General features: G+C 42.5%; 2 protein-coding genes across 2 annotated transcripts; both read right to left on the bottom strand.

Annotated features, from left to right (window-relative positions):
* Positions 1-146: 146 nt before the first annotated feature.
* On the bottom strand, positions 147-4,458 carry LOC136550008 (phospholipase A(1) LCAT3-like). The gene is given in 12 exon segments (XM_066541438.1): positions 147-526; positions 873-926; positions 1,022-1,076; positions 1,558-1,715; positions 1,940-2,023; positions 2,025-2,117; positions 2,244-2,344; positions 2,435-2,486; positions 2,559-2,694; positions 2,830-2,957; positions 3,741-3,832; positions 3,994-4,458. Coding segments are annotated over 12 exon segments (1,383 nt in total). The 5' UTR covers positions 4,259-4,458; the 3' UTR covers positions 147-361.
* A 4,291-nt stretch (positions 4,459-8,749) lies between these two features.
* LOC136552113 (uncharacterized) lies at positions 8,750-12,437 on the bottom strand. Its single transcript, XM_066543658.1, has 2 exons — positions 12,321-12,437; positions 8,750-9,243 (listed from the first exon to the last, which is right to left on the bottom strand). Exons 1-2 carry the CDS (start codon positions 12,371-12,373, stop codon positions 8,991-8,993), a joined length of 306 nt encoding a protein of 101 aa, XP_066399755.1. The 5' UTR covers positions 12,374-12,437; the 3' UTR covers positions 8,750-8,990.
* Between the last annotated feature and the right edge of the window lie 4,020 nt (positions 12,438-16,457).

The raw sequence follows: 16,457 nt of genomic DNA, 5'->3' as shown, positions 1-16,457 counted from the left end.
GTGTTCTTCTGCCGTAAAAACAGAGAGAGTGATAACTAGATGCGTCCCGGTGTTATGGACAAATTAACATGTCCATCAAAATCCATCATACTTTTGAAATTATGATCGATTTCATTATTCTTTTACTATGCTCCAGAGTTGGAAGGGACAATGAATATGACCCTAGACTTCAAAAGAAATGCCTGGCAAGGATACATCGTATAAGGGACATTAGTGCAATACCCTTGTTGCCTGCAGGGATTTACATTGTGGAGACATACAATACAATCACCAGAATTTTGTTTCATCTTCTCTTCAGGGGGAAAGGCCAAAATAACAGTCCTCCTGAAGAGATTGCGATGACATCTACAGGGCAACCCAATTAGGTGCCAAGGTCTACCACTTTGGATTTTGACACGCAACGCCACTCTGACTTCTCGCTCACACCGAGCCATTTCTTGAGAAGCTTGAATACATTCTCATCAGACAGCAGGCCACGGTGGTCGGCCTCGACGCCAACTCTTTCTTTCGCAGAGAACCCATCAGCCTGTCAACACTCATATGTGGTGAGTACATGTAAACCTGCTTCTGTGACTGATCAGTGATCGCTGATGAAGTCAAGCAAGAGATATGCCATTATAAAGCCTCCTCCAAATGAACTAAAAGGCATTAAAAAAGTATCTAAAACTACAATGGACCGGTGTGTATATTGCATTATTGCTAGATATGTCCAACCTTCAGTGCAAAACCATTTCTAGGCGAAAAGATTTCCACTTCACAATATTTTGGTCTGGCATTTGAACAGGATTGTGTTGAACTAGGTTTCTTTAACAAAACTATGAATACAATGCATAGCATATACCACGCGATTACAAAAGGATGGTTCATCTTACCAGTGCCGATTCTGTGGGAACTGTGCCATCTCCATCCACGTAAGTGTATGCCGGCTGAAAAGGGGATGCCCATGTGTCATCTTCCCGTGAAAAGACATTGGAAGTTTACAACCAGAACCTGACGAATTTCAAGCAAGAGGGTACAGTACCACTGTGTCACACACTTCTGACAAATCTCCAATTGGGGAGCTTTCTGAGCCATAGCTGTGGAAAATATCAGTAATATACTTAGAGCCAGAGGAACAAAATCACATATTTCAACTGTCAGACTCGTCGCTAGAGTATTTTCACTAAAACAAATATTGAAGTATCCTCACTGAAAAAGGTACTCTGGATACAAGTCACAACTCCAGCTGTGGAGATAGAAAATGTGAATCTCTTTGGACAAACGATTGACATGGAACTGCCTCTTTTTTGTTTCTTTTTCTATTTCTTTTTTTTTTTTGAAAACATGGCAGGAGCTCTACCTCTCATTTTTATTGAGCATAATTCATGTTGGCTATTTGTATTGAACCATCTCAATCAGATCCTAGAGTTTCTCTACCTTGAACTTTATACATTGATAACCTATAAGCCTACAGATAGTTAAAAATAAGAATGATGAATATCAGAATAAAAATCTAGAGCAGAAAGGAAAACTACATGATGTGAGTATCAACTGCCATCATAAATTTATAATACTCACCATACATCGTATGGAGTTTCATAAGATGTCCCGCATATATTGTAAAAGCTCACAGTATCTGGTAATTCAGCATTGTCTAGGATTTGGCGGGTCTTGGTGGCCCATTTGAAGATTGACATATTGAATGGCAGTGCTACTTTCTTTCCGTTGTACGTGAGCTACAGATACATGAGAAAATGGAACGATCAGGTGTCAGTGGATTAAAGAGTTACTCATACTAGGAGTCTAGGAGACATGCATAGTCACGCACATGGATCTCAGTGCCTATGCTGTGTGGGATTCTTAACTTTACCAAAGTCACTTTGCATTGATAATATATGTAATAACAAATGCATCAGAAATGTAATATGATAAAAGAAAACATTGTCATAATAGAATCCACCTCATTATTCCTTAAAGCTTCTTCAAACAAGGACACACAATCAGTTGCTTGATATTGAACTAGCTCCACAATTCCATCCTTTTCATGGGTTCTTACGCCAAACCTGAATAATTGGTTTTTTCTTCCACTTGAATTCTGGATTTGGTAACATTTCATAGATTGATGGGCATTCAACAAGCTGCATATAATCAGAACAGATTTAAAAGGAGAGGTAAATACAACTGCAAGTTTGTAGTCATATAGAGGCTGTTGGCTATTAGAACATGGTGAAGAAATTGTTCGAAAAATCATGGTAAAGAAATACCAGTTGGTGCATTGCCCATCTAGATACAAAAAAGAAGCTCTCAAAACCATAAACAAATTGCAATCCAGTAAGTAGAGAATCATTGATGCATCCCGGGGCACCTGCAAGATAAAGTTACTAATATAAAACACATATTCTGTCGAAGGAATAGCAATAATAGAATAAATCAATTGAAATGTCCAATATGTTACCTTGAAATGGACAAGCAATGCAAATCCATTTGTTTACATACTTAGCAAATACCTAGAAAATGGGAAAAATTACTATATGGATGTTTATGCATAAGCAAAAAGCATAGCAAACATGAAAACTCACATCATGATTCATAGACATGAAGCAGCGTACTAGCAATCCACCCATAGAATGAGAGATTAAATTAACTTTTTTCCCTCCAGAGGTCTTATAAGCTGTCTCAAGTTTTGCTCTCAAACCAGTCATCGCTTTGTCTATCCTGCCAGATAAAACCACTGTTACAGCATCTTGTGCTTGCACGACAGGTCGACAGTGAACTGTCGGCCCACTCAATATTGATGTTACCAATTCAACACACAACAGCATGCAAAGGGATCCATATATAGGAAAGTACCTGTTGCTTTGGCGAAAATCATAACCATATCCAAATAGAGTGGTCCCTTTCTCGTATCCACAATTTATGAGCATATCAATCATATCATGGAAGTGATACACCATAGAAAGATGGAGAAGTTCTACAAACTGAAGCATGAAAGAAAAGGAAGAAAACATATCACTGAAAATTTATGCTCTTCAGGGGCAGGATCACATAAAGTTCAAGATTCTATGTGATTCTGGCCATCAATTCTGACAGAGAAATAAAGATACTATATCAATCATTTAAGTCAGTCACAGTACAAAGAAAAACTATATAGCAGCTGTATCGATTCCATCAGTTGCTCAAACGTGCTCATGTATACTTCATGGGCAAGGCATCACTAGCATTGTCTCACTACTCTAGTTGTTGTTGCCAGTACTCCACATTGCCCACATATGCTGCATAGATTATATGTCCTCAATTCCCAGGGTATGTGTCTCTGGGAAGTTTACTAACACTCTGGGCACCAAAAGCATGATTGAATGCACTACAGATTCCAGAAGAGGAAAAATTTTTTTCATAAAGTTCATTGATTGCTAGCCCTAATTAATCCTATTAATTTAGGCATTAATACCCCAAAAATCAGATTTAATTATCTATCTTTGTCTATCTTCCTGTCTTCTCAACAAGGAGAAAAGACGAAAAGGTGGGAGTGATAACAATCACTAGTACCTCTATATGGCCGTTTCATCATGTCCCCCTTACTATTCTCAACAATTCCCAATGACCGAGTGCGTGGCGAGTCACTTCAAATATCGCAAGCCACCGGTCTCAAAAAAGAAGATACTATGCTCAGAAACCAAGAAAAGGCCGTTTTTAATCCCTCCGACTAGAACTAATCACCCAAAATAACAAGCCTGCAGTTGAACCAACACACAGAAGCTCACCCAGGAAGGATCAAGAATGTCGATGGCGAAGAGGCCGTGGTCGTCCTCCGGCACGACAATCTCCAAATCGTCGTCCAACGGCTCCACATACCCTGCGGAGAAACAAGCAACCAGAAGCCGTCTTTAGACAGGCACTCCCCAACTCAGCTGGGCCGTTCCATCGAACACCTGAGTGGGCACCCCCGTCCCCATATAGCATAGCAACGAAGCAGTAGCACGGCTGGATGAGGCAAGGCAAGGCAGGGCAACCGACCTGTGTCGGCGTTGTAGAGCGACCAGAGATACTTCTTGAAGTAGACGTTGGCCAAGAGGATGCGCACCCAGACCCGGAGGTCGAACTTGGGGTTGGACCGGCGGCGCGCGTTCAGCACGGAGCCGCCCATCCCGGACACCAGCAGCACCGGCTCCCGGCCTCCCTCGTCGTCATCTTCCCCAACCCGCCTGCTTCGGCGGCGCCCGCGGTGGGGGCGAGGGCGGCGGAGCACGCGGACGCGGAGTCGGAGCGCCGCGCCGAGCATGGTGGCGCACTGGCAGCGGCGAGGCGGGCATGCGGGGCGAGCGCGGTATTAATGGGCGGGCCGCGGGCGACGAGGGGCGCAGGAGGCTTCTCGACTCTCGAGCCGTCGCGTCGAGCGAGAGAGCAGCCGTGGACCCTCTGCCTGGTTCGGGCTGGGCGCGGGCGCGAGCGCGACGAGACGAGAGGGGTCGGTGGAATGACCGGTGGGGAGAGGTGAGCGATCGCGTCCGTTGGTTTGGGCGATCCGGCGCTGGTACTCGGGCGTCCGAGCGCACTGTCTGACATTCTGACCCAACGTTGGTGTCTGTCCGGATCGGAAAGGTATATTCTGTTTTCCTGTAACATCCCGTGGGCCCACTGGACACCACCCGGGCGACGTGGCGTGGCAGGGTGAGCCACTGACCGGTGAAGGTGAGCGTTGCGCCGCCAGCTCTCTTTCGTCTTCTTTTTCTGGGCCGCTGCTGAGTCGGCGTTTCTTGGGATGGGAGTGCTACTAGCAGTAGCAGCAATTCACACGGTGAGGCGATCATAGGACAACGACTCGTCCGTCTACCTGGCCATCCTCAGTTGAGTCTAAACCAACGCGGACGAGGGATGAGCTTAATAAGAAAGAGAAACAGTTCTCTTCCTCTTCCCTCCATTTACAGAATATTTCCTTTCCTTTCCTTTCTTTTCTTCAAAATTATGTTTACTTTAGCTTTGCCATAAGTTAAATTTCTCTAATTTTAATTTGAAGCTGTGAAATACTCGCTCGACATATCCGTGTCATGAGTTATAAGTGGACGACATCTCAAACCTTCGGGACGTAATGGAGGAAGTAGTCAAGGTAACTGAGTTATAAGTGGACGTTGACCATCTCAAACCTTTGCCAATTTCCTTATGGAAGTGGAAAGATATCTCTATAAATTTCATCGCTAGATTATGAAGAGCCTCGTCCAAACATAACTCAATATGGGTAACTATAGGTTGACTTATAAAGTTCGCCCATTTCTAACCCATCAAGACTACCTACTCCTTCCTTTAATATGGGCCAAGTGTGATTATTTATGTAAAAATTAGGACATTTACTTCGCTTTTGTTGAATTCATCTGCAACAACTGCTATCAATCGAGCGTAAAAATGTTACCTTTCGAAGCTCTCTATGGGCCAAGTTGCTAGACTCCTTTGAATTGAACTTGTATAAAACGGGAGAGCAAAGTCATTGCAGTCACAATCTTGTGAAGGATTCTTAAGAGAAAGTGAAACAAGTACTCAACTTCCTAGTTGCCGCACAAGAAAGATACAAATTCTAAGTTGGAGATAATGTGTATTAAGGTTACACCATTTAAGGGAACCCAAAGGTTCCAAGAGAAGATAAAATTGAGACCTTAATATGTTGAACCATTTCCAATATTTGAAAAAGGCATGGAGTAGTGGCTATTTTCTGCTAGAACTTCCTATGTCGCTATCCACTATTCAAGCATTCACCATGTTTTTCATATATCACAACTCAAGAAATATCTTCGAATACTGACCCAAAGTGGTGATTCGGAGAAAATTGAATTACAATACAATTTGTTCTATAAAGAACATCATATCAAAATATACTAGACTGCTTTGAGCAGAAAATCCAGAATAAATCCATTAAATTAAATTAGGAAAAGTGCAGTGAAGTCGGCATGAATTTGAAAAAAAAAACCCAACTTGGAGCTTGAGGAGAAAAATCAAGATCAATACCTGCATCTCTTCAATGATGTGTTTCAACATGAACCATTTTTAGTCGTTCGACAACAAGTTGTTTTTGTTTAGGTGACGGTGTTAGATGGTCAGGTAGCGGACATCGGACGGTTCAAGCCTTTGGAACTTGCTTAATACAATATCGTTTAGGAATCTCAATGTCTAATTCTACTTAGGCCTTATTTGGATGTGCATGTATTTATCTTAATTCACATACGTTGAAGTGGATTGGAGTAGAATTAAACTAAATTCTATTCCAATCCACTTCAACGCATGTACATTAAAGTAGATACACATGTATCAAAAATGGGGCATGCCGTTTGAAGTTTCATAATTAAGGCTAGGTTCAACGTGGATGAAGTCGAGAGAAAGAGAAACCGTTTTGGGGACGATCTGGCACTGGCAGCTATCCACACTCTTCTGATTACTGCTCGTCTCTTGTCGCCTACTGACTTGACTTGGCTGATTTCGACCGGCCTGCCTTTCCTTTGGCGTAAGCGTAATCAAGTGGCAGGCTGGGCTGCGGCGATCAGGGCCGGCCGGTCGACCTCGTCGCCGCTGGGCGCCGGCTATTGGTTGGGTTGAGTCGCTGACCGGACCACCAGCCAGCGGGGGCCACTGCACTCAACGGTGCAATACACGTGCGCCACATACGGACCATATTATTAATGATGACCTATTAGTTCATCATTCACTTTCTTCCTATATTTTTGTTTTGTCTAAAAAATAGAATGAGTTGATATATCATACAAATTTGAGAGAGACGTTCCTTGTCACTAGCATGAGACGGCGTTTTTCGAACCAAACACTTCTCGGCACTTCTGAGCTACGGATGAATTTTGGATATGGCTTGGACAGCAATCAAATTCTGGATACATACATATCACTAGTGGACAAGCAAATACTATTGATTCTAAATTATAAGACGTTTTTATTTTTCTAGACGCATTATTTTTATTATATATGTATCTAAACATAGACACAGTGTATATCTATATGCATAGCTAAAGCTACATGTCTAGAAAAGCTAGAATATCTTATATTTTGAAATAAATGGAGTCCTAAATAAGAGGAGACATGGTGTTATTGTCGCATTCAAATGACAACAATCCGGTGCTGCCCATGAGTGACAATTGAACCCCATGTCCGCACGCTACTTATAGGGGCCGCATGTGAACACTAAGGGCGGGTTCGGATGCCTATGTATTTGCCTCGATCCATGTGTGTTGGAGTGGTTAGGTATGAAATTTAAACTAAATTTATATTAACTCACTCCAACACACATGGATTGAAGTACATATATGGGCATCAAACAAAGTCTGAATAGGGTTACAGGGTGAGTGTACGTGAGTTGGAGTGGTTTGATATAAAATTTAAAGTAAATTTGATATCAAACGCTCTAACACATATGGATTGAGGATATCGACCCAAATTGCACAACGTCTAACAATATCGCACTCAAAAGGCAAACCCTTCCACTTGCACTTATCCGCACATCCGTTCGTCTCTTGGCGGCTGCAACTCGAGCAAACGATAATGGTGAGAACGTGGCACGTGAGAAGGAGATAGTGTCGACAGAATATCGTCGGTAGTTCTCCGAGGGGTATCCCACGAAGGTAGATTGATCGGCAGAGGTGCGCGTAATCGAGAACAAGAAGGCAACAGAGACACAAGAGTTAGACAGATTCGGACCATCAGCACGACATAATACTCTACTCATGTGGTCTGTATTGGCTATCGTATGATATTACGTGTGATCAGATGCCTTAGGCTAAGCCTAGGATCCGTATGGGGCTATCGACTAGGGGACTCTTGTCTCTCCTTATATACTTTAGAGAGGTAGGGTTATAAGAAAAATATCTTATTTGGTAACATGGTAAGTATTAGATTACAATATTTGTAGTAACTAATTAAATTTTCTAGTTGTCTTGCAGTGTACGCCGAGCAATGTTGTGCGCCGCAAGTCTTGAATCTTGTGGGGTCCATGGCTGGACCGCCCCCCCCCCCCCCCCCCCCCCCCCCCCCCCCCCCCCCAAGATAGGCATGACCAAGGATAGTCCATTAGCTTCAGAAGAACCTTATCACCCCAAGATAATTCAAGTTGGCTTATTCTGACTCGTAAATCTGTAAGAAGGTGATAAAGTTACTATCGTACTCCGTATGCACACTGACAGAAACTTGCACTTCATCTGCGGTTATTCTTCTGAAGACCGCCCCAAGAAAACTTTGGATTCATCTAGTTCCCATTGCACTTCATTTTTTTTTTTGTGGATAAATGGACACTCAAACGAGTGCCTCCCATTGCACTTCATCTTGGACAAACAGATGAGAGAAATTGCTAGTGTGCACGCATCAAGCAGCCACAGAAATCACAGATGAAGCATGCAACCAAGGCGATTGAGCAAACAAAAGCAAACTTCCACACATAAGAACCACCTAACTATCATACACGATTTTGTAAAGAATAAGAAGAAATTCATCCACAATAATTTTTTTTAAAAGAAACTATAATATTTGAAAAGTTTAAGACCTAGCCGTACAATGGATTGGGCTATTTCGCCAGGTGGTAAGCTTGCTTGAAGACCAAGATTGAACCTTGTTATATTTTCCCCAATTCACAATATAAAAAAGACAGTGGATACAACCTCATGTATCCAACGGATGGGACGAAACTCAACATAGGTGCTTCATGTGACTTGCACACAAAGAGCTTACAGATTACACCTATGTCAATAAGTCATGCAGTCTCAACATCGCTTATGCCTTGGGGCCATGACATCTCAGTATCTGTGAAAGTTTAATCTCCGCATCGAACACAAAGTAGCGCACCCATCGTTGCCTAATCCCTACTAGGCTACTAGAAGTTGACATGTACTGATGAGGCGAAAACAACTGATCGTTGCTCAAATACACAATTACACATTATTGGGGGAGTAGGAATGGTATATTCAGAAATTAAAAGGTGTCAAATTGGCATCTGAGCAACAACTCAAGTTAGGAAAAACAAGAGAAGTATTTCACTTGTCAGCACTGCCAAAGGAATCAGAGCTTTCACTCTCAGCTGAAGCATCGGCCGAAAGTTTCTGGGCTTCCAAAAGCTTCATTTGCCGCTCAGCATGCTCTCGCTCACACTGGCTAATGCCCGTGATAATGTCCAGCATGGTTCCTGTGGTGCCAAAGAAGACCAGGGGAGCTAATGATTTCTTCTTTATGCCCACAGGAATAGCAACAAGAGCACCCGCAACTGAGAAGAACCAAGTTCCTTGAGCACTGCAGTGGACATGAGAACCGTATTTTTTGAGTATGGAGCAAACAAACTAGAATTATAGTATCATTCGCACAAGATCTTAAATAAACCACTCTCTAACAAAGCCTTATAGTCTCAAACAAGTTGAGGTAGACCAGATATTGAAACCCAAAATGACCAAACAACAAGAAGTTAAAAAATAACTTAGATAAATAAATCAAACTCAAATTCCAAACGGGATTATATGTGTTCATATTCTCTTCAGATATCTGATACCAATCATGCATGTCTAGCTGATACTCCATCCTGGAATATAGTGTATAGAGGCATTCAAAAACTGTGCCCAAATACAGGGGATTTCAGGAGACAAAAGGACCATTTTGCATTAAATAGGCCCACAAATTCGGTCGGTGATGTATTTTTACTTGCCATTTATCCAGCAGCCCCCCTAAATACACGGGATTTCGGGAGACAAAAGGACCATTTTGCATTAAATAGGCCCACAAATTCGGTCGGTGATGTATTTTTACTTGCCATTTATCCAGCAGCTCCCCTCTAATCACGCGGATGGTAGCGTATATACATGCAGGAATTAAATTGATTAAGAATGAAGTGAGGCTACACGCATCTTTTGTATTATCCCTTAATCTATCTTAAAATCTCTACTATACATTATATTCGAGGACAGAGAGAGTATAACTTTATTTGTTCTCTCTTGAGTAGTTATATATGTCTGTGCGACTCTTTTTGACCTAGCAGTTTATATACATCTACAACATGACTCCCAAAAGAAAAATTCAAGCATCAATTAAATCTTGGCACTTCTTTCTTCTTGAGGTTGTAATAATGAGCTTGCAGAGATTGCCTTGCCCAATTAGAGTTTGCTTGCTTCGGTTGATTAACATTCTTTTGCTTTACATGGCACAACTAGTTCCAGTGAGACTGGGATCAAACTCAAGAGATTCATCAGTTAAATTTGCTGCTGGGCATGTCTTAGAGATTATAAAACCACATTGTAATGCCAGGTATTATCTGAGACCTAAAAGATACCAAACGAGTTCTTTATTTTTTATATGGGGACTGTAAATATAGTAACTTCATGATTTGTTTGGTCAATGACTGAATGTGTTGAGTTTGCCATCAAGAGAACAGGGAAGAAGGGACGATGGAAAATGGTTAGTACTTAGTACAGTTTCACGAGTAATGTTTGACTTGCTACCTGTTGTTATGGTCTTATGGACTTAAATGTGCACAAGTGGTGTATAGCTGGCCACATAGGCAAGGCTCTTTAAGGAGGGGCAAGCATATCTAGTTCTTTAGTTTGTAAACCCAGCCTTATCTCTAGGTGGTTAGCAAATCAATCTTATCTTTTAGGTTGATATCGATTCGGGGACTTGTGTGACCAATCTCGGGAAGATGCTCACTGCCATTCACGAAAAGTGGTAAACAAAAACAATCTTATTATAGTCTAATCTCTCCTCCCTACAAGCTGACTCCACCGAGCCATCTCCTGGCGGCATGTACCACTATGATCTAAGCAGCATGTTGCCAATTGATTATTAGATAGCCATGCAATAACAAATTCCCTACACAGTAAACAACATGATGAAATTATAAGAACTGAACTTAAATACAATGCAGTTTCCAACTGAATTTAGATAAACATGCCTTAGTAAAGAATGGCTGAATTTACAGTCTGAACTAAACCAGCTGCCCCAAACCAAACTGAGATCCAGCCTGAAGACTCATATTGTAAGTAAACTTTTCGAGAGACTTTTACCATGTAAATTATCATGGATGTATCAGCAGTACTTAACAATCTGTAAAAATGGAGAAAGGTTTACCAAACTTAAAAGTAGAGAAATGAAGTTGAATTGTATTTACGTTGTAATCAAACAATACTGAGGAACTTGTATGGCCCAGAACACAGCGCCTTTTTTATTTCAGAAAATAAGATATTGCAACTCTTATATTAATCTAATTCAACATTTTTTTTCCTTGAAATCATCGATAAATCCTGACAGGTGCACATTCCCCATTTTCTGATATCAGCCTCAGTTTCATTCTGAAGAATGCATCAAACATGCTACTGGTTTCTTGATTATAAATTATGTTTCAGGGGCAAGCGTTTAACCCTTCTGAAGACTCACATTATTGCAACGCACCTGAAACTGCTTTTACCTGACAAAGTTACAATGCTTTTGATTCGATGAGCATGGCCCTTTGATAAGCAATAGACTTTTTTCCTAAATAAAAACTGTTACTGAGTCACCAGCAAGCTAGAAACATTATGCAGCCCATTTCATTCAATGACAAACAGTTTCTAATTTTCTATTGAGGATTATGACACTGGTTCTAACCCTGCCTCTTTGTAAAAGAAGTAGGATCTCTGTAATGGTAACTCAAAACTACATTTAGCCCAGCAAGTCCCCTCTCAGCTAGCCAGCTCACAGGGCACTTGACAGAACGAATTGTCTTTCACGCAACGAGATTGAGATGCACAAACAAAATTCGGCTATATCTTTGTAAAACCATATATTTCCAGAGGCATGGCCGCAAAGGGCCGTAAGTTTTCTTTCAGTCACGCAGCACAGTGCACAAGACTGCATCTATCAGTACAAGCAAGCTACAAAATCGTAGCAAACATTTCGAACAGAAGCTATCACTCGCAGCCAGTGGCGGATGCACGATGCGGGATAAGGGGGGGCTAAAACAATGGAGATGTTGATTTGTATGAAGATTTAATGGTGAAATCAAGCTTTTACTACAGTGATTAATGGTGAAATCAAGCCATTAGGGGGGCTGGAGCCCCCCCAGACCCCCCTTTGGATCCGCCGCTGCTCGCAGCACCATAGGATGTGTACGGATCCAAGCTATCGCCTCCGCAACAATTAGCGTCCTAATAAGCAAGACAGTCGATGAGAAGGACAGATAAATCTCGGTCATGCACCCTTACTACCAACAGCAGCGGGAGGATAGTCACCAAATCGACATGGGTTCCTAGCTCTGCGAATCTCGGCGCAGAGAGAAGGGACTAATTATCTAATCCATAAATCAGAGAGGGAGAGGCACAGGGAGAGAGAGCGGGGAGATCACTGACTTGGCCACTGTGCAATCCTCCAGCTGCTTCTCGCCGCCGCCGACCCGGTCCATCGCCGCGAAGCCCCCTTCCAGCGGCTCCGTGGCGGACCTACCAGTAGGACGAGGTAGGGTGGCCGCCCTACTTAGTCAGTCTCCAACAGGCGACCCTTGACTACCCAATTTTAAAATATGTTTCCAACACACTATATATTGCCTCTAAATCTATATAGAAGACTTATTTTAGGTGTCAGAAGAGATATAACTCAAATCTGAGCGTTCTGCTGAACACCCGTTAGCAGAAAGGGTTTTCTTTACGTCTCATTATTAGAGAAGATAAAAAGTAGAGACTGAATCATTTACCTGTAGCGCTATCTAAATGTGGAATAGATCTTGTATTTTGGATAACGGTCGCTGGAGACAGTCTTAATGCCGGCCGTGAGGAACCTGAGGCCCTGTTTGGATTGGAGGAAATCCAAAGGAATTTCAAAGGAAAGGATTCCTTAGGAAAGGTTTCAAAGGTTGCTGTTTGGAATACAGGAAAGACGCGTTCTGTTCCGGAGAAAAGGGTTCGTATGTTGTACAGATCATAGGAAAAAAAGAATCCACTCGAACTTAAGGGAAATCTCATTGCTTGTTGATCGCTCGCTCGTCACGGCCCCACAGTCGACAGTCGCGACTCGCCGCGCATCGCGCGTCCTGGATTTCGGCGCAGTTACCGTCCGTGCTGACACCGATGCTCGCCGCGGCTGCTCGTGCTCGCGCTCGGTCGTTGCACCACCCGGCCTCCCGAGCTCACACCGGCCATGCTGCTCGCACGCCCCCGCCATGCATGCCGCCGTCGTCAGGAAGAGAGAGACTCATCAACGGCCGGCAAGATAAGAACCACCAGGTGCTCGAAACGGTAAAAACGTATATGGAGAGAGAACGGTTCAGCCGGACAGAGAAAGAGAGTATATAGATGAATTAAAAAGTAATATACCAAATGACTAGTTGAAAGCATCTAAATATTGTGTTAGGATGCATCAACCGATATAATCGGTGCTTATGGACACACATGACGATCAAGGCTATTCCTGCAATCCAAACACCTCAAAGTATTTATTCCTGTGTTTTGGAATCCGTTTTTCACTTTTCACTCTACCCTGTTCCTACGTTTTTTTTCCTTTCCTCCGTTTTGCATTCCTGTGTTTCAAACAGGCCCTGATCCTGCCTCCGCCGCCGCCGGCCTGCGTTCTGTTCGGAGTGCCCGTGTGTTTTCGAGTTGAGGTGGAAGACACGACTCAGAAGTCAGAACGAAGGTAAACCATATGGGCCAGGCAACAATAGAAAAACCCATTAGACACTACCGCACTAGATAAGGCCCAGGCATCGAGTGACTTAACGATAGAACGATACATGTAGGCCTACATATCCTAGCCAGCTCAGCTCGGCTCGGTGGCTCGGTCTAGCTGGCTCGTTATAGCTAACCAGCCAAAAAGCTAGCTCAGCTTGGCTCGACCACCAGCTCGACCTAGTTCGTTTGGCTCGCGAGCCAGGGCCTGGCCGGAGCACAGCAGGTCAGTGGCAATCGATAGGCAAATCACTTCACCGAGGAAGAAAAAGGGAAATCTGAATCTAACGAAAGCAAAGTGAATGCAGCAGATTGATGGAGGCAGCGAGAGGAGGAACAACGAGAGCGGTGGCGTCCGGGATCAAGAGGAAAAAGGAGAGAGGACCGAGTGCGGACCAGACCTGGGTCGCGGAGAGGTGTTGGCCGCGGTCGCTTGACTCGCCTCGCGTCTCGCCCGGTCGCTGGCCGCGGTCCCGGGCTCGCAGTCGTGTGCTGCGGTCGTGGCCTCGCGGGATTGCGGCGCAGCGGGGGCCAGGTGCCTGTGCGTGTGAGCAGCCAAGCAGGACTGCCGAGCAGTGGACTGTGTGCCTGTGGCCCTTTCGCCTGTGCGCGTGTGTGGACCGAGCAGTGGGCTGTGGGCCTGTGGCCCGTGGGTGGCTCCAGCGGTACGCGCTAGTCTGACCTGTGGGCTTATTTTCCTCAAAGAGTGGGCTCGTTAACTCGTGAGCAGCTCACGGCTGGCTTGTTATAGCAAACGAGCTAAAATCTTGGATCGACTCAGCTTAGCTTGTTATCCTAACAAGCTGAACCGAGTCGAGTCGATCGAGCTAACGAGCTTCGAATTTTCTGTCTAACTTAGTATGTACACAAACAGATTACTACAGGACGCTGTACAAAAAAGCCAACCACAGGAGAGCTACAGGAAGCTGTACAAAAGCACAGGTAAATGTATTATGATTTCAGGAAATAATAAGTACACAAACAGATTACTGATTTGTCGGTTGCGAGCTTTTATGTGTCCAAAACATGAAAAGTGCAAGGGGGTTGATGTCTAATTTACTAATTAGGAGATGCATAAGAACAAGCTAACGAATATGGGTACTCAATCTAGCAATATTTTTTTCCATCACACTATTCGCCATTTTTGTAATATATATTATCACTCGTTAATATTTATTTGCCAAAGTAACAAAGCTAGTAATTTTTTTGCCAAAGTATTTCATATAAAAGAATAAAAAAATTATTAAAAACATAAAAATATATTTGAAGGCCCAAGAATATTTTAAAATTATTCAATTAAGTTGAAACAAGCATAAATTACAATATTTGGAATAAAATTATTTCAAACAATCCACTAGGCAACACCAACCGTCTAATTTCATTGTTAGTAATCCTGATATATTCTGTACTGTACATTAGTACACAGACATTAAGCAATCACATCTCACATCTCAATTCTCACATCTTCATGAGATTGAAAAGTAAGATAAAGATGAGGAGAGAACGGAAGGCTCACCAGGCGACCTACTCGGCTGCCTGAAGGGCGGATCAGCCGGACAAGGGATGACACTAGGTTTTGCCATTTTAGGAATGAAAATGAATACTCCTATCCATTATTAAATGTTGCTATGAGAAACGTGTTAGTCAAACTTTCTTTAGTTTGACTAGATTTATAGAAAATATTAGCAACATTCATAGCTTCAATAAGTTTACTATAAAAATAGATTCAATGATCGATCTAATGATAATATTTTCTTATATATTTAGTTAAAGTTGAGTATGTTTGGCTTTTTGGAAAGCAAGAACGACAATTAAAAGGGACAGGGGGAGTATATATGGTGGGGGAAAATCACACTCCCACTTTCAATTTCACATTTTGTTATGAAAACGAAATCAAAACCGGGAATGCCAATAATAATAACAAACATGAAATATGTGCCAAATCGAAAACAAACTAAGATGAACGGAATATGTTGATAATGGTCAGGAAACAGAAAAGCAAAATGGAAGCATAGGGACAGACAAAATAGTGACAGCTCAAATTGACCACCATAATAACAATATATATAATGACAACTATAGTTCACAAAATTTGCAAGCGAACACGTCTTATAAATAGTTAAAGAAACGTTGTACAGTCTCACATAGACAATAGACCCAGCCTTACAAGCATCAACAGACTGACATAATCACTTTAAACATCTCTAACATTTATAGCTTTATGCCAATTCTAAGGCCTACGAGTGATATCCAATTCAACAAGAGCTTGTTTAAAAGATTACTTCTCTAATAATCAGGCTTTTACAAGGAGACAGCTCTTCCCCTTGTCTCGTCCATATAGCAATTCAGATGAATCTAGATCTATGGTGGGCCCATGTAAACACCAGCACCATGGAGCACGTCAGCAAAACCACAGCCTGCAGCGCTTTGGATGCGTTAGGCATGGTGCTAATCTAATGCTTGCTTGATTTCCAACTAACTCCAAGAGTCTCTTTGTATCCTTCAATATTGAGTCTCTTTGTACCCTTCCATATTAATTAGAAAAGAGATTTTGTTGATAAAAGGTCCTTCAACCACTTCTTCAATTAGATATCCAAATATTATCATCCTCCCAAAGATGGAGAGCAAGATTAGCCCTCCAAAGTGCACACAAGATATAAAGAAACTAATGAATGATATAAATTATTCAAATAGCTCTTCATGAGAATGTGCTTTCAGGAAGATGGACGTCACACATCCGCAAAAGCTTGCACTAGAATACTGAGTGCAAACTTGCCATTGCATACGAGGCGCAGGAACATAGCAAGCTGGTCGACGTTTCCACAC

Source organism: Miscanthus floridulus, chromosome 4 (assembly GCF_019320115.1).
Source record: "Miscanthus floridulus cultivar M001 chromosome 4, ASM1932011v1, whole genome shotgun sequence".
Classification (NCBI taxonomy): Eukaryota; Viridiplantae; Streptophyta; class Magnoliopsida; order Poales; family Poaceae; genus Miscanthus; species Miscanthus floridulus.
The sequence above is the reverse complement of the archived record's forward strand: the minus strand, read 5'-3'. Positions and strand labels throughout refer to the sequence as shown.